Genomic DNA, 22,050 nt, shown 5'->3' with positions numbered 1-22,050 from the left:
CCCATTCCTCTTCTGTTACAAGTTACAGGTCCTCCCCAGGTTACAAACGACTGACTTATGTACAGCCCATACATGCGAGCGAGCGTTTGGGAGTCCAGCAGGATGGATTTGCCGATGGCTGCAGGGCTGCAGGCATCTCCTGCCGTGTGGGAACTTGGTTCGCGGCCACATTTCCAACTTGTGAACTGCTCAGGTTACGGACAGTTCACAGGACCTGAACCCTGCCATGAACTGGATACATGTCCCCATGGTAATGCCCCTGCATGTACAGAGTTCATGGATCTTCCTCCCATGTGTCAAGGCAACCCTTCTGCTTTTATGGATTTTCTAGGTGTCCAGGACTAGTGTACAGAGCTTTTTACCCTTGGTTTGTTATACAACCTGGTTTACGTCAAGTAACTTGTGTGAAGCAGCAAGGCATGCCAAGCACAACGAAAGAAACTGCAGCTTAATTTACAGATTGAGAACGCAAGTCAGGTAGGTCAAGGTTTGTAAGCAAATGCCCATGCGTTGGACCTTTTAGCTGAGCTAGACTCTGATCAAGCACCTCTGCCAAAAAGGCTTTTCCTTCGCAGATGCTGGAGGACCTGGAGCGTATTTCTGTCAGATTTTATTTCACCTCCTGACTTTCCTGTGGATTTGATCTGAGAACGTGAATAAAGATCAGACAGTATGTGATGTGAAGCGGACTAATCCAAGAGGACGAGTCTGGTGATAGGTTTATCATTGGCAGATTGGATTGTTACCCTCTCCCTGACAGAATTGGCTGTGCACTGCACAAACTTAGTTTACTATTGAATTCAAACTATTTCTGCTGCTCTCATTGCTGCGTGATGTTGAGCAGGCACATAGGGATGACTTGCCAGTTAAAGTGATGCAGGACTTAGTTTAATGAATATCCACTGGGGCATTCATTACTTGGGCTTATACTTCAGTCATCTCTATTTGCTGTGCTTCTGCCTCCAGTATAAGGTGGTGTTAAATTTCATCTCCTGGGTGGCGTTGAGTGGAGGGAGGTGTGGTGGCAGTGTGGAAAGATGGCTTGGCTTGTGGCAGAGTACAGCTTGTCCTGGACCTATCATGGCAGGCATTACAAGGCCCGTGAAGTCTGCCCAAGCTCAGAATGGGAAGAATTGAGAAAGGAATGTGATCCCTTATGATCTTTCTGGACCTGAGAGAGAAAGTTACCATGGCTTTCTACAGAGCAAAATTCCTGCTAGCAAAAATGTTGGTGGAAATCTGGGCAAAGATAAAAAGCCCCAACAGGAGGAACTTTGCCCCTTCCTATTACAACCACGTGTCACTCAGCCAGGGTAGCATCGTGTGATTCAGAAACACTCTGTGATAATTCTAGCTGGCACCGAGATACCCATTTCTGTGCACTGTTTATGGGGCATGTGTTGTGGTAATAAAGCCCACGACTTTTGGACAGGGAGCTGTGGAACTGTATGAGCAACTAGTCATGTCCCAAGCACTGTGTTGGTGTTTGTATGAAGCTCTCGTATTGTTAGAGTTAAATCAGCTTACGCTGACAGAGGCTTCTTTACCAATCATCATCTTCCCACCACAGGTCAGCAATTAACATCGGAGTGACACAAAGAAATTAAATTTTCATTTCAGAATGCAGACACAAACCTTTCGAGGAATTGAGACTCTTAAATAGAATTAATGAGCAGCTGTTTTAGCTCTGTGACTGACAACTACAATATTAAAATTGCAGACAATTTTAGCTTTGGTTTTCACAAGATCTGTAGCATGTGCTAAGCGACAGGGACAGGCTGGTTTAAGTAACGTTACCAGCATTAGAGAAAGCCAAGCACCCGGTCTGAGGTTGAGAAATGAATGACTGGTGTAACTTTTATGTCTTTATGTCTTGCACTGTACTGCTGCCGTAAAACAACAAATTTCAGTGATAATAAACCGGATTCTGAATGAAGCAGATTGCCCTTTCCTCTTTATCACACTGATGGCCGAGAGCATGGGAGTGGCACTAACCCAGTCTGTCAATGTCCCAGCAGCTCTGGCCTGGTGAAGGCACAGTACCTGTCCAACAGTGTGATACCACACATTCTGAGCAAACTCGGACTTTAACCTGGACATTGTTGATGGGTCTATCCTGCCCCAGAAGTTATATTGCATTCAAGAGTGCCAGTTTTAAGTCTTTACATGATGGAAGCATTACTGATTGCAGGTCATAAATCCAGTTCATTTATTCAAAATGTTTATTACCTCTCGTGGTCCTGGTGGAATATTCAAATTAGTTCGCAAAGCAGCTCACAGTCCTTGAGATGCGTTAAGCTAGGGCAGCATCAGAAGTAATGAGGTAGATTTCTATTGGCTGCTCACCCGGAAAATGACAAGCAAGCCCCAAACTCTGGTGTGGGCACAGCAGCTGCCATGTACACCAACTGGACGAGTATTTCCTCAGTTGCCCATGACATGGCGATGCATGGGGTTTGGCAATAGCCATTGTACCTGAGATCCCACTGCCATCCGTCACAGGTCAAAGTATTTCTTCCTACATTACGTCATGTAGATTTTTAGAAGTCAAAAATTCATCCAGTCATTGGCAGTAATTGTGCTTTTTGGTAATATTTCTGGGCAGGCACGGTAGTGTAGTGGTTAGCGTAATGCTATTACAGCGCCAGCGACCCGGGTTCGATTCCCACCGCTGTCTGTAAGGAGTTTGTACGTTCTCCCCGTGACTGCGTGGGTTTCCTCCGGGTGCTCCGGTTTCCTCCCACATTCCAAAGATGTACAGGTTAGGAAGTTGTGGGCGTGCTATGTTGGTGCCGGAAGCGTGGCGACACTTGCGGGCTGCCCCCAGAACCCTCTACGCAAAAGATGCATTTCACTGTGTGTTTCAATGTATGTGTGACTAATAAAGATATCCTATTGGTGTGTTGAACTCTGCCTCAGAAATTAGTCCCAATGTCATCAGCAGAGCACAATACACTAATGTGACTACATAGCATGTTCAGTATACCAGCTGGGGGTGTGTCCCCAGTCTCATGTACAGGGAGACACAAGAGACTGCCAACGCTGGAAATCTGGAGCAACACACAAAGTGCTGGAAGAACTCAGTGGGTCAGGCAGCATCTATGAAGGGAAATGGACGGTCAACATTTCGCGTCGAGCCAGAACATCGACTGTCCATTTCCCTCCATAGATGCTGCCTGACCCACTGAGTTCCTCCAGTGTTTTGTGTGTTGCTTCATCTATAGGGTGTTGTTCTTATGCAGTTTTTTGAGTACTTGGCCGTGTAATTTGGTTGGCTGTTAATATTTCCTACTCCATAGCACAGTTATGTCTTATTTCGGAATATGATTTGGTATTGGGAGAGCTTAGGTGAAAGGCTTAATGCCTGGAACTTCCATGAGTATTTGAATATAAGGTGGAGGTATTGAATGCCACAGAGATGTGTTGCCTCTTACTGATGCAGCATCAGGTGCCTGCCCTGTGTGGTTATTCAAGCCCAACAGATGTTGCTGTGGCAGCAAACAATCTGCTGGAAGAACTCAGCAGGTCGAGCAGCATCTGCGGGAGGAAAGGAATTGCCAACGTTTTGAGTTGAAACCCTGCATCAGATGTTGCTGTGACTGTCAACAAGGAGCTGCATCATCTCGTGTGTAGGAGATAGGTTGGTAGGACAGCAAACATTACAGGTGTTGCTGCTGTAACCGAGAGACGTGTTAAAGCAGAAATGCAAATCTACCATGACCACTCTTCCCAGAGATTATTTGTGGAGAGAGGAGAGAAGATTGGGTAGGAGCTTCTCTGCTGTCCTCTCTGAAAGCTAAATTGCAATGCGGTTCCATGGGAACCGGGGCCCTGCAGTAGTTTTCTTGAGGTCTCACATTCCTGAACCCTATTCTGCCTTTGTCCAGTCGAGTAGTGGTCAGGAGTGGGATTTATCTCACTTTCTTCTCTCTGTCCCCAACTTAAACTGAAGCTGCTTGTGATCAGCCAACTCAAACAGACCTATCAAATCGAGCTTCCGGGTCTAAACCTCACCTGGCCAACTCACTGAGGCTTCTTGTGAGTTGTGATTCTCGCACTCTGTTTACAAATGTTGGGATTATCCTGTTCACCAGCCACAGAATGATACTGCTGGGCAAGCACACGTTCTGGCTTGGAGGCCAATCGAAGTGTAGATGATGTAGTACCTTCTGGAGTGCATGACTTCATTGTGCGATGTGTTTTGAATGTAACCATTTCAGACTATTAATATCAGTGATTCCATTTTATTCACAGGTTTTTGATTCAGCAAACGCTGTTATCTTCCTGATATCTTGCACGTTGCAGATTTCCACTGTAAAGTGTGAACTGTGTTGTAACTGCTATGAGAGTGTAGCTCTTCCCCATTTTCTCTTTGCAAATGCTGGAATGCCTCAAAATCTCTGCTCTGCATTTATTGGGTCACTCACCCTCCACTCAGGTCCCTGCACCTTCTCCGAGTCAAGGTCAGTGCAGGATCCTCGGTGTGCCCTGCAGTTCCACTCTCCCCATCCGCATGTTTTCTCAGTCATTGGATTGAAGTCACTGGACTAATGGCCAGAGTTCTGGACCTTATAGAGTCATCGAGAGATCCAGCATGGAAATAGGCCCTTCGGCCCATTGAGTCCGTGCTGATCATCAGTTAACCATTTACACTGATCTTACATTAATCCCATTTAGTTTTTATTCTCCCACATCCCCACCAACACCCGCCAAGATTTTACCACTCACTTATATATTGGGGGCAATTTACAGCAGGCAGTTAATCTACCAACCTGCACACCTTTAGGATGTGAGAGGAAACTGGAGCACCCGGGGGAACCCCATGCAGTCACAAGGGGAACGTCCAAACTCCACAGAGACAGCACCCGAGGTCAGGATTGAACCCGGGTCTCTGGGGCTGCGAGGCAGCGGTTCCACTAGCTGTGCCACTGTGTCAGCCTAGATGCAGAGGCACAGGTTCAAATCCCACCATGGCAGCCAGGGAATTTAAATTCAAGTAAATAAATAAATCTGAAATTTAAACCTGAGCAGCAATTAGACTGCGATAAAAACTGATCTGGTCCATTAATTTCATGCAGGAAAGGAAAGCTGTCATTCTTTACCCAGTCTGGCCTGAGCATGACTCCAGACCCACCAGTCTGGTTAGCTCTTAACCACCTCCTCATCCCAGGGGTGACTTGTTTTGGACAGTAGATGCTGGCATTGCCAGGGCACCAATCCCCGTGAAATACAAAGACATCTGTTTCCATCACTCTCCTGACCTTTAGGTACAAGGCAAAGCACTTCAACATTGCTTGCTTTTCATAAACCTTGCATTCTCCAGCTTATTGGCAAATGGAACTCAGTAACTCGGATGTCTAGTTGCTGTTACCTTTTAATGGATTTTGTCCTTTTCTTTCTCAAAAAGCAGGAATGATTTCAAATTGATTGTATGTGTTATTGAGAATATTTTCCAGAATATCTGTTTCTAGGGATTAATCCACTTGAGACTTCCGTTTCTAAGGATTTTGGCCTGCTTGCAAGGGTTGTAGTCTCTCACTTTCCTCTGCCATTTACTTTGAGTGGCTGTACATTTACAGATGCTGCAGCATTGCAGGCAGGCTGTTTCCCCCAGTCAATAATTGGCAAATGTCTTCAGGATGTAAAGTTCATTGATTCTTCACTCGCCTCTGTGTCAGGTGTTGTTAGCTGACAGCAATGGTGTGCAGGGGTGGGGAAGGGATTGCTGCGGGATTCAACCCTCTGCTGTCAGTTCTGCAAGGCGAAAGGCACGAAGCGGAGGTGAGATGCTTTCCTGCAGAGTGACAGGAAGAGGGGAGGCAGTAACTCAGTTTGCAAAGGAAAACACAAGGAGGGAGGGTGAGGCAAGAGCCAAATGGGGACACTTCTGACTTCCCTGTGGATTAATCCCTGGATTTAAAGATGTGCAAAATACATTAATGACACTAACGCTTCGGTGACTGGTTTCAGAGAAGTATAACGTTAACACAAAACACAGCAGCAAACCCATATGGAAGCACAGAGAGAGTCATAAAGGTACACACAGCAACATCAGGTCCATCCTTGCATTGTGCATGAACTTCTATCCTTTCCGTGAAAACCCTTATTTGAACAAATCCTTTGGTCATCCATTTTGTTCTGAGAATTATTGTTTGTTTCTCGTTTGGCGTAGAGGGGGTGGGCTGGAGAGAAGAAAGCTGTTAAGAGCTTGGTATTGTTCACCTGTGTGGTAGGGGTTTCTACATTCTACCTAAAGTCTTGGTTTCTCTCTTGCTTCCTTCTGACAGCACTGACCCTGTCCAGTTCCCCCCTCCTTTTATTCCTTGTTTTGATTTGCTGATTTTCTAACCAGGCTGTGCTTCACTGTCCCATCGGTTGGTGGGATGTTGGGGAAACCAAGTGGACATGCATTCTGGATCTAAAATTTGAGTTTGTCTTTGTATCCCAAAGCAGCACCTACAGGGAAGTGCACCTTGCCGTGACAATACTTTAGCTGAGAACAGGTTTCTTTACAAGTTATGGGCTTGCTCTGATGATGCCTCTCTGGGCACTATTGCTCCAGGGTTGCGGGACTGGGATGTGTTTTCCCTCAGTGAGAACGGGGAGATGTGAGACATGGCAGCAACAAATTAACACAACCTGTTGCATTTTAAGTACCTTCCGTGTAACAGAAATCACCAGAAATGTTCAGAGGCCTGTTTAACATCCTCCCAGCAGAATTCCCGTGGAAGCAGCTAGTGAGAGTTGTCATCTGTTGGCTTGGCTCAGCATTCTCCAGTTCCCTTCAACTCCCTCTCCACATTCCCCAGTCCCCAGGGAACCTCCTTCCCACACCTTGCTCCTCAGACACTTGCCACAGCAGGGACAGGGGACTTCAGTCTCTGGGAGAAGGTGGGAGTGTTCTTCTTGGACCTCAGAAGGTTAGGGGGAAATTTAATCGAGGCGTTCAAAGAGGAAGGGTTGCCACTGGCAGGTAGGTTTGATAACCAAGGGGAGAGGTTTAAGATTAGGCAATAAAGGGCAATTTTTCTTCAGATTTTAACACGGGGTGTTGTTCTAGTCTTGCATAGACTCCCTTGAATGGAAAGAGATTTTAAAAGGGTATAAATTGGAAAGGAAAAGTTTGCAGAGCTACGGAGAGAGGAAGTGGGTGATTGGAGAGCAAAGGGCGGAGGGGGCACGGTGGACCATCGGGGGGATATCTGTCCGTGCTGCCTGGTCCTCTGGTTCTTCACGTGTGGCCCTGTTAAATGCAGTGACTTTGACGCTATTCCCGCTTGAAGTGCTGCCAGTTTCTAAACAACCTTTAGCGTCCTGGCCACTTCTGCTGCCGTCCATTCCTACAGCAGGAAGGTGTGTTAATAGTGGAGATTCCAGTGTTACCAGGCTCCACCTGTCCATGATCTATCTAACCTCCCGTTAGAAGCCATCACCTTGAGGCCACCAGCCTGTTAGATCACTGCCGATTTTTTGTTGCTCAGACAAAGAGGACACATGTGAGTAGGATTGTCTGTGCAGGTCCCTCAACCTGTTGTGGCAGCTCTGTGAAAGAGCTTCGCACTAGCTCCTGTTCTCTAGCCCTCTCCCCATTGCCATACTCTGTCAGGTATCCATCAGCCTCCACCTTTGTGGACAAAGTCTCCTGACCGCACTCACTCGTTGGAACCTACAACCCCACATCCGCACTGTCTGGCCTGATCTGAGGAGTGAGACATTGTCAGTCGGCAGTCTCGTTGACCCCTGATCGTCGATGTTTGTCTTTAAAGTGGTCTAGTCGGCCAAAAATAGGTGGCAGCAAAGAAATATTCAGAGAGGTAAGAAGAGCAGAGGAGAACAGTGGGTTTTAAGGTGGTGAGAGAAGGAAATGGGGCGATGGTGGAGGCAGGTACATTGGTCAAATTCAAGAGATTACTAGATAAGCATATGGAGGAATTCAAAATAGAGGGATATTTGGGAGGAAGGGGTTAGATAGTCTTAGGCGAGGTTTAAAGGTCAGCACAACATTGTGGGCCAAAGGGCCTGTATTGTGCTCTACTGTTCTATGTTCTGTGAAATGCATGGCTTACCTGTTAGTCACTGGTGGTGGGGAAAGAGGTGCACAGGAGGCCACCGTCACAGGAGTGGGGCTGGATGAGGTCACAGTGATGTAGCTGTTGAGCCGAGTTCCCAGTTCATTGAGATAATGGGTGATCAGTGACCTGCCTTCACCTGTGGAGAGCAAAACTCTCACTGGCTCAGGTTTTGAAGCGGACAGTTGACTCAGCTTCACTTGCCATTTGCTGAAGAGATTCCCAAATTTCTACTTCCCCAGATAAATCTGTCCTAAGTTCACCCCTGGAGGCCTAGGTCCCCACACCCCACCCTAGTCAGTGGAAGTTACTTCCCACCACCTCTCCTGCTTCCAGTAATACCCTGAAAACTTCAACAATCCATTTCTTAATATTCTAAAGCCCAGGGAACTGCAGTGTAGTTGGGTTGTCTCTGTTCTTCAGACTCTGGAGTCCAGGTAAATATCTACACTGCACTCCATTCAATCCATCCATTCTCAGTGCTCAGAGTGTGGTCTTGCCAGAGCTTAGTGCAGCCATAGTCTCTTGTACTCTATGGTGTTTGAGGTGTCATGGCCAGCGCCCATTATTCTTGGCTTAAAAACGAGGCACAGCCTTGACAGGATTTTAAACACAAGGACAGACATTTTAACTTGGATTCATTGAGCCACTGCCAGCCAAATAAAATAGCAGAGGTAGGCCAGTGGAATTTGAAGCTGGGCAAGATACAGGCAGCAGAGCTTTAGATGAGGTGAGGTGGTCCAAACATGGAGGAGAAGCTGGGGAGGGGTTCTATCCAGGGGCATCAAAGGTGTGGGTGCGGGTTTTGTGAGCAGCAGGTAACACCAGAGGTGGTCACAGGCAGCCCTTGGATGGAGCTGGAAGTTGTCATGAAGTACGGATCAAGTTGGAACAGGATCAGAAGGTTACGAATGCACTGGTTCAGCAGTGATAGTGAACCAGGGAGGTGAGGAGTGAAGTCTGTGTTGGGGACTTTGTCTCATCAGGTGTTTGACTCGAGTTACTGGAGCTCAATAACATGGATATTGTGCAAGGAACCTGACAACACCACAGGAATGGAGAGGTTGAGGCAGAGGTACCTTTGAGGTGTAGCCTGTATGGTAGTGGATCCCAGACTCTCTTCAGAAAGTGAAAAAGATGCAAAAATCTGAAATAAAAACAGAAAATAATGGAGTGACTCAGTGGGTCAGGCAGCATCCATGGTTGTCAGACCTATCAGAACGGGTAAAGTTAGACATGTTGCAGAGAAGAGAATGTCTGTGATAGGGTGGTGAAGGCTTTTTAATCACAGCCGATCTGTCTGGGGGAGATGTCAAGAGGAAAGAAAAATGAAAAGTGTGAGGTGCAGAACAGTGCAGTCAGTGGAAACCTGAGAGAAAGTGTGCAGGAGATACTCAGCAGGTCAGACAGCATCTGTGGAGAGAGAAACAGTGACAGGTTGCTGACCTTTCATTGGAACTCCACCCCTCCCCCTTCCCTTCAGGTTAAAACGTGTTTGGTTTCTAACTTTTTCCAGTTCTAATAAAGGGGCATTGACCTGAAACATCAACTCTGTTTCTCTCTCCATGCACGCTGCCTGACCTGCTGAGTGTTTCCAGCATTCCCTGTTCTCATCCCGGACCGTCCTTGTTTAGTGTGGCTCTGCCGCGCAGCGTGTTAGTGTAGTCGGTAATGAACAAAACATGAGGGAAATAGCAAAGGGGAATGTTTGGATTTCAGGAAAATATTGTTGCACACAAGGCAAGGACCGATAGCACCAGAACTTAAACATTCAGACTCAGAGCCAGTTACTAATTGAATCCCCAATTTATAATTGATCAAAATTAATTTCTCTTGCTCATAATAAAAATCCCCTAAGTAGAAGTACCTCGACTAACAGCCTCGTCAAAGTAATAGGATTTGAGTTGATGTGTAATGATTTACAAAGCCTGGATGCTGAGGTGTGTGCGGCAAAGCAGAGCGAGGCTGTGTTCAAGGGCAGGCCTGGAGCCAGGGCATGAAGCTGCTAAACTGTTGGATTAACCAAGTTAACTTACCAGTTCGATCAATACACTGGCTAACTTAGTAACTGCTTATAGTCACTACTGAGTCTCCTTTAGAGCACCTGCCCCAGCTCCCCACTGTAACCTCTGATTTCTGCTAAGTGCCTGAGATGATGTCACTGCTTAAACTGCCTCGTTTAAGGCTTTCGTTGGTGCTCTTGGTCGAGGCCTCACACACACACTCAAACTCCTGTTCCTGATTTTTTTTTACATTTTTGCCCCATGTTGACCATTTTTTTAAATGATCCCCTCCTTCCAAATGGCCATATCTGTAGGAGAGTTATCTCTTCCCAGGTTTGTTGCTCTGCTGTTGAATGTGGAAGGTGCCTAACTATCCCCGACATGTATTAAAGAGGCAAAACTACATCCCCCAAACCAAATCGTGTAAAACTACACGTAGCCTACATTACAGAAAAATGCAAAACCATCCTACAGTGCAATGGATGTAAATCTGCCCAGTGCAAATATAAAGTTATCACTGGTCAAAGAGCCACTTCAATGATATGCGAAGGAGTGGGTGAGGTTGCAAAGGTTAGCTGGGTAAATAGTGACAGACCTCAAAGTACAAACCGAGCATTTTCCCAAGAGGAAAGATGGAACCTCTGAAGTTCCAGCCTTCTGTATGTAAGTTAAGATAGAAAGGAAAAGGGATGTTCTGACAAATGTCACCTAAACTTTACAGAAGAAAAACAGGCAGGGGGAAATGATAAAGTACGCAACACAGGGAAGTGGAGCGGAACAAAAATTAGCAAGTAAGACGAAAGAACTAATTAATATTTTAAAATATTGGATAGAAAGAGTGTTGGAACTGAGTTAGTGATATAAATCTTGTGGAAGCGGAGGGTGTGATGGAGGTGCCGAATGAGTGTGTAGTATGTCTCTTCATAAAAGAGAGTAAGGTTAAGGTGGCACAAGGGTGGGGAGTTAAACCTGTTGGTGTGGATCAAAGTAGATGGAAAGCAGGTACTGAGTAAGGCAAGCTGGTAAGCCACCCTGTTCAGACTGGATGCATCCTGAGTTGTGAAGGGAAGCCAAGCTCAGGCATGGAACTGGCTCAGGGAAACTGTTCAAAGAGAAACCTGAGGTTGCAGTGTCCCCACCATCTCATGGGAGTCTATAGCCCAGGACCACCATAGGTGGGCTGGTGTACAGCAAGGATCTCAGCAACGAGAAATGGAAAAGAGGGAATGGCAGAAACCAAATGTAGTGGAACAAGTCTCCAATCCAGGCATGGTCGTCCCATTCAAAAAAGTGTCTGCCTAAGTTGCAGCATACCCTGCCAATCCCCATCATTTTTGGAAGCACAGATTCCTTGGGAGGCAATCATTCTAGACTAGGTTTGGCCCTAATGAACAAACAGCTCTGGTCAGTCATTCATTATTCCTTGGACTTTGGAGCGTGTGGGAGAGCTGGAGGATTATTGATGTTACAGTCGTGCTCCAAGGCAAAAGGGGAGAGGGATAAAGCAGATAACTAGGGGCCAATCAGTCTGATGTTAGAGGTTGGAAAATTACCAGAGACATGGAGGACAAAATTAGTGATCACCTGGAGAAACCAGGCATGACATTGGCACGGGTTTGTTAAAGGTTAATTGCTTCTGACTCACCATGTTACTTTCCTGATGAAGTGACAGAGAGGTTTAATAAAGGAAGCTTAAGAAATGTGTCGAAATAGTGTAACATCTGATCGCGATAGTTTGGGATGTGCCCTTCGAAGTTAGTTCCACAGCCCCACAGATCAGTTATTTGGAAAAATGGAAGCACTTGGTGTTAAAGACATGGTGGTAACTTGGCTACTGATGGCAGAGGTGAGTGGTCACAACCCATGTTTAACATGACCTGGGCTTGGGTACCAGGAGCTCAGCTTCAACATTAACAGTTGATGCAACATTTGAGAATGTAGTGAAGAACACAGACTACAGGGGACCTCTACTTCCACAAGACAGACGCAACAGGTAGGCAGCCTGCAGATGCAGGTTAATGCAGTAAAAGTAAGGTGATGGGCTGTGGGAGAAGCAGCATGAAGAGTCTTTGTGGGGAGCACATAGGGAGAGATGCCTGGTCACATATTGAAGGGAGCAAGGCAAGTTCAGGCAGCCAGGAAAGTGCAGGCGATACCTGCTGTGCATTGGTTACAGTAAACTGGCCTGGCATCAGCAAGAGTCTGTACAGGTTGGGGCACCATACCTTCGGAAGAAATTCTAAGACCCCCCGGGAGTGTGGTGTAGGGGGAGGTTTACCAGGGGAGTACCAGAGGTAAGAGACTTCAGTTATATATGGAGAATGAAGAAGCTGAGATTGTTCTTGCTGGAGCAGAGAGGACTGGACAAGTCAGGATTTTGAAAATTCTGATGGAGGGAGCTGGAAGGAAAATGTTCCTTTGGGCAGCGGGTCAATAATCAGGTTCCTAGTTTAAAGAATTTACCAAAAGCACTGATGGGAAAGTAAGGCAGAAGTTCTTCACACACTGCTGTCCAACTGCCTGTGAGTGTGGTGGGATCAGATTGTGTGGTAACTGTCAGAGAGCAGTTGGGCTTTGATTTGATGAGGACTCATTGTCAGGGGTGTGTAGTGTGGTGCAGAAGTGGGAGTCCTTTCAGAGACCTGGTTCCAATCTCGATGAATCTTATTTATAAACCCAAGTCTGACCTGCAGCAACATGATCAGAACCATTATCTTCGGCTTGTCATATCCAAATCAGGACAGGAAGACACAGAACCAACCTGCATTAGAACAGGTTGTAAAATCAGGTCTAAAGCAAAATACAAGCTGCAACTCAAGCCCAACTTGTACTCAAATACAAAACCATTATCAACCCTAAGCTACAAGATATAAACATATGTAAACAATATCTAGAGGACTGAAAACAAACTCCTGGAGGAACTCAGCAGGTCAGGCAGCATCCTTTGATGGGTCAAGGCCCTGTATCATTGAGTCGATGACTTGAGTCCTGATGCAGGGTCTCGACCAGCAACGTGAACCATCCCTTCGTCTCCACAGATGCTACCTGACCCACTGAGTTCTTCTAGCAGTTAGTTTTTCACTCCAGATTCCAGCATCTGCGGCCTCTTGTATCTCCATCTAGAGGACTACATTACTAGGAGTTAGCAGTCATGTTGCAGTTATGCAGTACTTTGTTTCACCATGTGTAGGTTTAGTTTGGGGCATCGCACGACATGTTGGGAAGGATGTCTTGCATGAATTTACAATAAGACCTGGACTCTCAAGTTTATATCACAATAAGAAATTATACACACTGTGCTTGTATCTATTGACTTTAGATTAAGGGGCAATTTGATCAAACTTTCCAACTTATTAAGGGAACTGATAGGATAGGTAGAGGGAAGCTAGTTCTGTTTGGGGGATCAGGACCACGGACCATAACCCAAACACATCACAGCCTGTCCTTTTGTGGGTGAATTTGGGAAACACTTCTACATGGAAAGAGTGGAGGAAGTTTAGAGTTTGAAAATGACAATGAATATGAGGGTACTTCAGTTTTTAAGGCTGGCATTGATGTGTTTCTGCCCATGAGAGGTAATGAGCAGCAGAGGTAAAGATGGGTGTTCAGAGTTAGGCCTCAGAGCAGCCTTGACCTCACTGAATGTTGGCACAGACTTGGGTCAAATAGTTACCCCTGTTTCTATGTTTCTAAATCCACATTCATCCAAACCTGCAGCAAGTTGTTAATCAATAATCTAACACACACAGTACCCGTCTCCGCCGTATCCAGTGGTAAACCCAAACCCAGTGTACAGGAGAAGTTGTGATATACCCAAATTAGACCACAAGGGTGGGTGGTCATGGTGTTTGAGGGTGTATGGGTCAAAAGGTCAGTTGGCAGTCAACCAATTCAACCTCCGGGCAACCCATAGGAAAGCTACAGTGCAAGATAATGCAGCCATGCAATGTCTGCTCCAGGATTTAGAACCATGTCCAATCCCTACTGCAGTATGAAAAGGTGGATCTATTCTAACCAATAGATGTTAATCCATTTATAAATTCCAAGGTGCAAGATGCAGCATCTTGTATACAGAATATTGCTGTATATACAGAAGGTGCAAAATCACATCCATCTGGAACCACACGATGCAGCACTATGTCTGACCTACATTACAGTGAGACGTAGCACCATATCCAACCCATGCTCCAACTTAGACAGGATGCAAATCCATATCCAGCCTACTCTTCAAGCTGCAAACGCACATCCCACCCAGACCACGACAAAACTCAAATCTGATGCATCCTACAAGATGTAAACCCATATCCAAAATACACCCAGATATAAAACCCAAAATACAGTGGTGGAACCGTGCCCAACAGATGGAAGGTGCGAAAACACATGTCCAATGGAATCTGAATGCAGAATCGTATCCCACCTAAAGCATGACACGGTGCAAATCCACACCCACCCTATTCAATAGGGTATAAAATCATATCCAGCCTGTGATGCAAACAAGTACAACACTTCAACAGAAACAAGATTCATTACATTATTGAAACCAATTCTTCAGCTTAGTGAAACACTGTACCACCTGCAAGAACTTGCATTTAACTAGAGCTTCCAACATCACAGGAGTGAGTTTTAGACAAATTTTGACTTTGGCCAATGGAATGTTTAACCATAAGCTTGGTCAGAAGGGCTGGCGGAGCGGGGTGGATCTGCCAGAGCTTCGGGCCTAGATCCTAGATTGGTGGAGGCACAGTTGTCACTGGTGGGACAGAGAACATCAGACATGATGGACGAATTAGAGGAGCAGTAGAGATTATAGAAGATTGTGAGAGGAGACAGAGAGGGTCAAGGTGGTGGAGAGGTTTGAAAATAAGGATGAGAGTTTGGAAATCGGGATGTTGTTGGACAGAGAGCTGATACAGGCCATCAGCACTGGGCTCACGAGTGAGCAGGGTTTGGTGTGTGATAGGACACGAGCATTAGTCTTAGATGATTTCGTATCTACAGAGGGTCAAACATGGTGGTGGGGTGAGACGGTGGGGAGTCCAGGAGAGTTCCAGTCTGGGATAGCAGCAGCACACGTAGGAGGATTGGTTTAAGGTGGTTGATGCTAGAGGTGTCTGTGGATGGTCCCGGTGATGGAGGATGTATGGATTGAAAGATCTGCTTGCAGTAGAGTAGGACCCCAGCTGTACACTCTGTCCGTTCAGACTTGATGTTGGCCAGGGAGAACAGTAGAGGCTGCAGCTTTCCCATTGTTGGGCCAGATGTTGATGAGGTGGTCCCTGCCCTGGAAAACAAATAACACTGCAGATGCTAGGATCTGAGACAAGAACTGAAATGCTGGAAGAACCCAGCCAGTCAAGCAGCATCTGTGGAAAGAGAGACCAATTAAGGTTTTGGGTCAGTGGGTCTTCCACCACCCCCCCCCCCCATTTCTGAAGAAGGGTTTCTGACTCGAAACGTTAGCTAGTTTCTCTTGCCACAGATGTTGCTTGACTGGCTGAGTTCTTCCAGAATTTCTGTTGTGATTTCAGACCTCTGCCCTCCGTCACCATCCCTTGTACCTCACAACCCCCATCGACACCCCTACCTATCCAGTCTGTATACAGAGAAGCAGTCTCACTGGCCCAGAGCACCAAGGACTCCCGTGGTGACCGGGCTGATCAGGAGACCCTGCCTGCAAAAGTCTTTGACAGTTGGCAATGCCCCACCACCAGCGTTCCCACTTGGAAAATCTCAGGGATTGTTTTAAATGTTACAAACTTATAAATTTGAAGTAAATAATTTAAAATGATAAAATGAGAGCATCAAAAAATATATAATGATTAAAAATATTAAACTAAACTTCTGATAAAGCTTGCCTTCCCCTTTGTCTCCTGATCCATGGTCCTAATATTCCTGGATGTGGTGCCTCAGCTGAAAGGCAAATGCTGGGGGACTGAACAAGCCTGCAGAGGCCTGTCGAACCAGTCGCTGCCCAGGACCTCTGCATTTAATGGCTCAGATGTGAAAGTCCAGGACCTAATGCTGTTTAAACACTGGAATCGCCAGCGTCAGCTTGCATAGTCTGAGCAAATTTCTGCTCATCCCACACCTGATGCTGGGCAGACAGTGTGATGGACAGGAGTGGCGAGAGGTGGTTCTGGGGGTCAAGGGGATAACAGGTGGGATTTGGTCTATTTGGGAATGGAGGAATTGGAGAAGTAGAAGGGGGAGACAAGGATTCTGAGAATCCAGAGGTTATTGCAGATGAGGGAAGAGAAGCCCTTGCAGGTGATCTTTGTGCAGTGACTGGATGGCTAGCAGCTGCTGTGCCACGATTGAGGTGTAGGAGCAGAACGGTGTTGGAAGCTGCATGCAGGCCAGAGACAGTACAGAGTAGTGCACCACCATCACAGAGTGTGACGTAACCTATTCCCTAATTCCCCATTGCAAAAGTGAGCTGCCTTCTGCAGCGGTTCTTGGGCGGTAGTACTCCCACAGTGTCCAAATACGATTTAAAAACTCACCATAAGTATTAGATACGTCAACTTTCTCAAACCAAAAAGCCTCTTCTGTTGCCATTTTTACATCTTTTTCTGTGTAGTGTAACTTGACACAGTTGAGATGCAGCGACAACCAGGGAATAGGAACAGGTTTCCCTTTTCTTTACCAAACCTTCAGCTTCCCCACTGCTTTCAGTGTTTCTGACCTTGGGTCTTTCCCCTAACTGAAGCTCCAGGGAGGCAAGAGCTGACCCCAAGGCCACTACAGTGCGGCATTACGCTCTGACACACAAGTGCAGTGCAGCGTGATGTATCATCTGTGGTCCCCTCATCAAAGAGTGGGACCTCGGCACTCGGCTCCAAGCTCCCTCTCAATGCACAGCATAAATTGGGCACTAAATTTTGAAGAACCGGCAGTTTAATAGTTCATGGTGTTTATTTCAAGAACTAGATCTTTTTTGGTGAAAGTTTGCTCTTCAAAGTTTTGATTTCTCTTTTCCTTGGTTTGAAGGTCAGTTGGGTGGGGAAAGTGTGTAAGAGTATCCCAGGTACAATGCTCATCATTTGAGGCCGCCATCACCCTTTCTGTCAGCGATTCAGTATACCTGTGAACTTGGGTCGTACCTCTCCATAAAGTTGCCCTGTTGGCATCTCAGAACCAGAACCTTTGCTCACTCAAGAGGGAATGGAGTTTTTTTTTGATGGGGGAGGAGGTGTATTTTAGCTCAGATTCACTTCCAATTGTGTACTGAATGAAACTTAGTTCAAAACAACACTTCATTAATAACTCAGTGTGAATACAGCTGCAAAAGAGTTATATCCTGTTTTATTTCAAGATACACTAAGGTTTCTTCATTTTGGGGGTTTGACATAGTTAAAGAAAAACTAGGTTGTTAAATTGGGGATGGGGAGCCGATATTGGAGAGCTCATCGCCATGGGTTTCCCTGTCCTTTCAGTAGCTTGTTGCGAGTGCCTAACATTCTGATCCACCAGTGCTGAGTGAGTGAGGGGCCAACTGGTGGACGTTGTAATGGAGAGGGTCCCATCTGTAAGGGTGGCTGGGTTCAGAAGAGAACTTACTGCGCATCTCGTTCTCGACCCATTGTCCCGCCAGTCAAAATAAGGCAGCAAACATTAATTCAGTCAGCAGCTCCAGATCTTGGCTACTTACTCAGGAGGTAAACCTTGAGGATCTTCCATTAGAAAGCATTACATTTGGGTGATAAATTATGATTCAGATTCCAGTACTGTACAAACCCAGCTCTACCAATAATGGACCATTGAAGGAGCTAAATGGGTTGAGATGTTAACAACATGGAAATGCTAAAGTTTGGACCATTTAAAAGCTTCCTCTAAGGCTTTTGAACATCACCTTTTGAGCTTCTCCCTTTATTTGAACTGCAAATGGGTAGAATGTTCAAAGACCACATTAATGTAGATCTGAAGTACTGTCACTGGGATGCAAAAGAGAAAATGATGGGTTCTATCCTCCAACACTGCCACACTAGTTAGTAAGACCAGATTGATAGGGAAATATACTTAATGAGCTTGAGGAAAAGTGCAGGAGAGGTGTTAATCTCCATTTATAATTGGGCTTTAGTAAGGGAGGATTGTACTGTGGACTGGGCACACGCCAATGGCCCGCAACGTGGCCAGACACTTGGAACTGCCCATCTCACTTGGGGGAGGTGTGCTGCACGTTCTGCTTTGCATGTTCCTCGGGACGGTGCTGGGGGAGGCGGGGTGGTGGCTGGCCAAGGCAGGACAACCCCAGCAAAGAACACGCCTCACTGTTGCTTCCAGAGAAGCTGTTGGACGGATCCATGAGGTATTGGCCACACTGGCTTCACTCCCAGGGATAGGAGGCCACAACAGCAGGTCAGAGGGGGAAACAGAAAATGTCACATTTTTAACCAAAATAAAAGTTATTCATCAATTGTCCCATTTAAGAACAACTTTTCGAGCATGGAGCGGGGGTGGGTGGGTGCAAAAAAAAGGATTTAAATATGATTCAGTGATGTCTTACATAAGATGCATGATTGAAAAAGCTCAACTAATGTTATAGTTTACTCCAAAGTGTATGCATGTTCACAGCCCTCCCTTTGAGCATTCTACCTAAGTACGGAACACACCCCTTCACCAGCACAAGCAGCCTCTTAGTGGCGGCTAAGGGGAGCCGCCTCGGTTTAAATCGGTATTGCAAGATTTCTCTTCCTCTAATACAATTTGATTTGCTATACTGCGTCTAAAAGTCTGTGCAGGACATTGGAATCTTATCAAAAAGAGCACAGTGGGTTAAAACAAAACCTTTCAACAAAATCTTCCAGTAACGATTGATTTTAAAATCACTGGGCTGATGAAAGGGTGGAAAAGGCGAGTTTGTTTTCGTTCTGTTCTTTGATTTAATGTAATTGATGCTACAAAGCTGCAGCATCCTTTTTGCTGTTAACCTTGAATCACTTGTCAGATGTTGTTCCATAAACTCCCCATCACAACCTGAACTCTGCCCGTGTCGTAAGGGGTCCGAGCGAGCATTTAGTTATTGGGCTGGATGATGCCACGAAAGCAACGTTAAGGGGATCGGTGCAGGTGGGGGCTGCATTCACACCCTTGCTCGCCTCTCCGAGGAAGCTGAGCTCCCCCTCCTCCGGCACCTAATGGCCTCCAGGAAGACATCACCCAATCAGCAGACCATTCCCGAGCACTCAGGCAAGAAACAAAACCCTTGCCCATTAAACAGAGAGCCTATACCGAGGGTAGCACCATGTTAACGTGGACAGACGGTCTGGCTGACAAAACTGGTCTCAGTCCATCCAACACAGCTTTAATTTTTTGGCCACATTTACTTTATTAGCTGTCATTCCCACTGCCACTCTGACTTAAGCTGCCTGTGTTCCTCCTCAACCCTGATCTGGTCTTCAGTATTCAGTCCTGCCTGTCAGAAAGCACCGCGGTGGACTTCGAACCACAGGCAGACTCGGCTGAATCTTCAGTGCCACTTGGTATTGCCCAGCCGCCCCAGTGCACCCTGCAGGGTGGGGTAGCTCACCCTGTTGCCCCTCCCAATATCAGCATCACCTTCCCTGTGAGTCATTTGCTTCCCCGTCTTCCATCTCAAGAAGGCCAACCTTGGGGACCATACAGCTTCCTGTCTCCCAAGGGGAGATGTAAGATCCATAAAGGTCAGGGTGCAGGATCGCCATCTCATTCCTGCAAAGGGGAACAAAAACTATCATTAAGCAAGTGGGCATTTGAGAAACCTCAGAACTCGGACTGAACCTTCCAAATAAAAAGAGAGCCTGTGAGAAAGGGATACTGCAGCTTTGATACTTTGCCTGTTAAGTCATATGATTTGCACTTTTTTCAGGATTCCAAGACATTTTATGTTCTTGACAATGTCCTTTTTCAAAAAAAAAACACTGACCCTAAGAATTAGTCTTTAGGACTGTGTACCTGATCGGGACCTGGTGTTAGCAAACCTGCCACATCTGCAACAAATCACTGTTTCTTGTTTTCTTTCCTTTTTCTCGTATTGGGTCTCTATTCAGAAAAGGAAGTCAAGTTCCAGTGTTCAATTAATGGTGAGGACCCTTTTGAAATTTCAAATTCACTTCACGTTAACCTTATTGATTCTCTTCCCCACTCTCTTCTCTGCCAGGAGATGACAGCGTCATCTGTGCGTGTTCACAGCTTTCCATTACTTAAATCCCCATCAGAATAGAAAGTCTGCAAGCTGTGCATGTTGACAGCGGTTAGAACTTCATCTCGATAAATAGCATTGAACTGTGTTCTAACGTCTCCTTTCTCTCTCTCTCTCTTGCTTTGCTCTCCTCCATTTGCTTCTCCTTGCAAGGTTCAGTGATGTGCTTTCTGGAGCACTTGCTAGCGGACATAAAACTAGTTAGTTAATCCAATCAGTTGTAAATAACAAAATCGGGCCAGCTGATTTGATTGGACTCTCTGCTTCTTTTTTGCACGGTGTGTTAATATGTTAACATTTGGTTTCACTTGTGTATCTGTACCACTGGGAATGAATAACGAGAAGCACAAACAAGGAGAGACATGTCCAGTGTGTGCTTGACTGCTATGAAACAACTCTGCACTTAGAACAGCAATTGAGGCATCATAATCCATGCAAAAACATTATACAAAACACAGTTCAAATTTCTTACAAATGTTTACATTGTTGTCAAATCTGTCACTCCCCGTTAAATTATAAGAAGAGCATTTTTACTTCTTGCTCTTTGGGACGTCCCGAACTACCCCCCCCCCCCCCCCAGCCAACGGAGCATCTCTGAAATCTCGTCATTGTTCTAGAGTAAGGCAGACCTACCAGCTGGTTTGTGCATAGCAAGCTCCCACAAGCAGCAGCTTTTGCTGATGGTGGTTGAGGGGAGGTTGTAGGTCAGGGCACTCCACGTGCTGTGAATGACTTTGGGGTGCAGGCGCTTATGTCATTGAAGGACATAGCAGATAGAGCTGCTGCCTCATATCTGGGTTCAGTCCCGAGCTTGGGAACTGTCTATGTGGAGTTTGCAGGTTCTCCCTGTGGCTGCGTGGGTTTTGCCTCAGTGTCTTGGTTTCCTCCCATACTCCAACGATGTACCGGTGGGTTAATTGGCCGCTGCACATTGCCCCCCTAGCGTAGAGGTGGGAGGCAGAATAACCATCTGAATGGACACATTGAGAGAGAATGTGTTGCGGGGGAAAGTGGGAAGCAGAAATGAGAATGCTCTGCAGGGAGCTGGCATGAATCCTGTGGGCTGAATGGTCTCACTCTGTTGTGCAATAAATAAGTAAGCCCAAGAAGAGACACCAATGGCAAGGCACTGGCATCTAGTTTTGATGTTTGTTGAGGTTAGTTCAGCAGAGTTCTCAGTAGTAGCAGGGACCTTCCATATTCACATGAGCAGCCCATCAGGATCAGTATTTTTAAATGTTCTGACTAATTATGGCACAGTCTTTCCTCTATTATGTGCTCAAGAAATGGAGAGAGCCTCAAGCTTCACCCTTTGAGCTGGAGGCAACTGAGCCGAGCTAAGGTGGCTGTTCCAATAACCTGGCTCAGACCTCGATTGTTAACCAGTGTCTCTCTTGTTGCCTCAAGCTATTGAGGCATACTGCCCAAAGAAGTGATGAGGTGACTGTGTGCACGCTAAGCGCATATAAAACTGAAGTAATTTGCTTATTGAAAATCAAAAAGAAACTGCAGACCTGAAATAGAAACAGACGGAAACACTCAGCAGGTCAGGCAGCATCTGGGGGGGGGGGGGAAGCAGAGGTAATGTTTCCGGTCTGGGACTTTTTGTAAATTACTTGTTTGTTATTGCTTTTCTAGTTATGAGGATGGCTCTGATGTGATGTAGTGCCTTTATTCTTTGCAGAGGGGGAAGTTCTTTGTCACTGTTTAACAATTTTGGGCCAACCATTCTAATCAAGGACATGGAGTTAGGACAGTATAAATAAACGTGTACTGGTTTATCACATAATGAAATGTT

General features: G+C 46.1%; 1 protein-coding gene across 50 annotated transcripts in view; it reads left to right on the top strand.

Annotated features, from left to right (window-relative positions):
* Positions 1–22,050, top strand: part of LOC127584370 (calcium/calmodulin-dependent protein kinase type II subunit beta) — a 254,845-nt gene that overhangs the window by 179,119 nt on the left and 53,676 nt on the right. For 29 of the 50 annotated variants that reach the window (XM_052041093.1, XM_052041108.1, XM_052041096.1 and 26 more), the window contains one exon: positions 20,101–20,133. The exons of the other annotated variants lie outside the window; for them this stretch is intronic. In XM_052041093.1, coding sequence (XP_051897053.1) covers positions 20,101–20,133 — 33 coding nt within the window. The remainder of the gene's footprint in view (positions 1–20,100; positions 20,134–22,050) is intronic. 50 annotated transcript variants of the gene reach the window in all.

This window comes from Pristis pectinata, chromosome 29, assembly GCF_009764475.1.
Source record: "Pristis pectinata isolate sPriPec2 chromosome 29, sPriPec2.1.pri, whole genome shotgun sequence".
NCBI classification, from domain to species: Eukaryota; Metazoa; Chordata; class Chondrichthyes; order Rhinopristiformes; family Pristidae; genus Pristis; species Pristis pectinata.
This window is presented reverse-complemented; position numbering and strand designations above follow the sequence as displayed.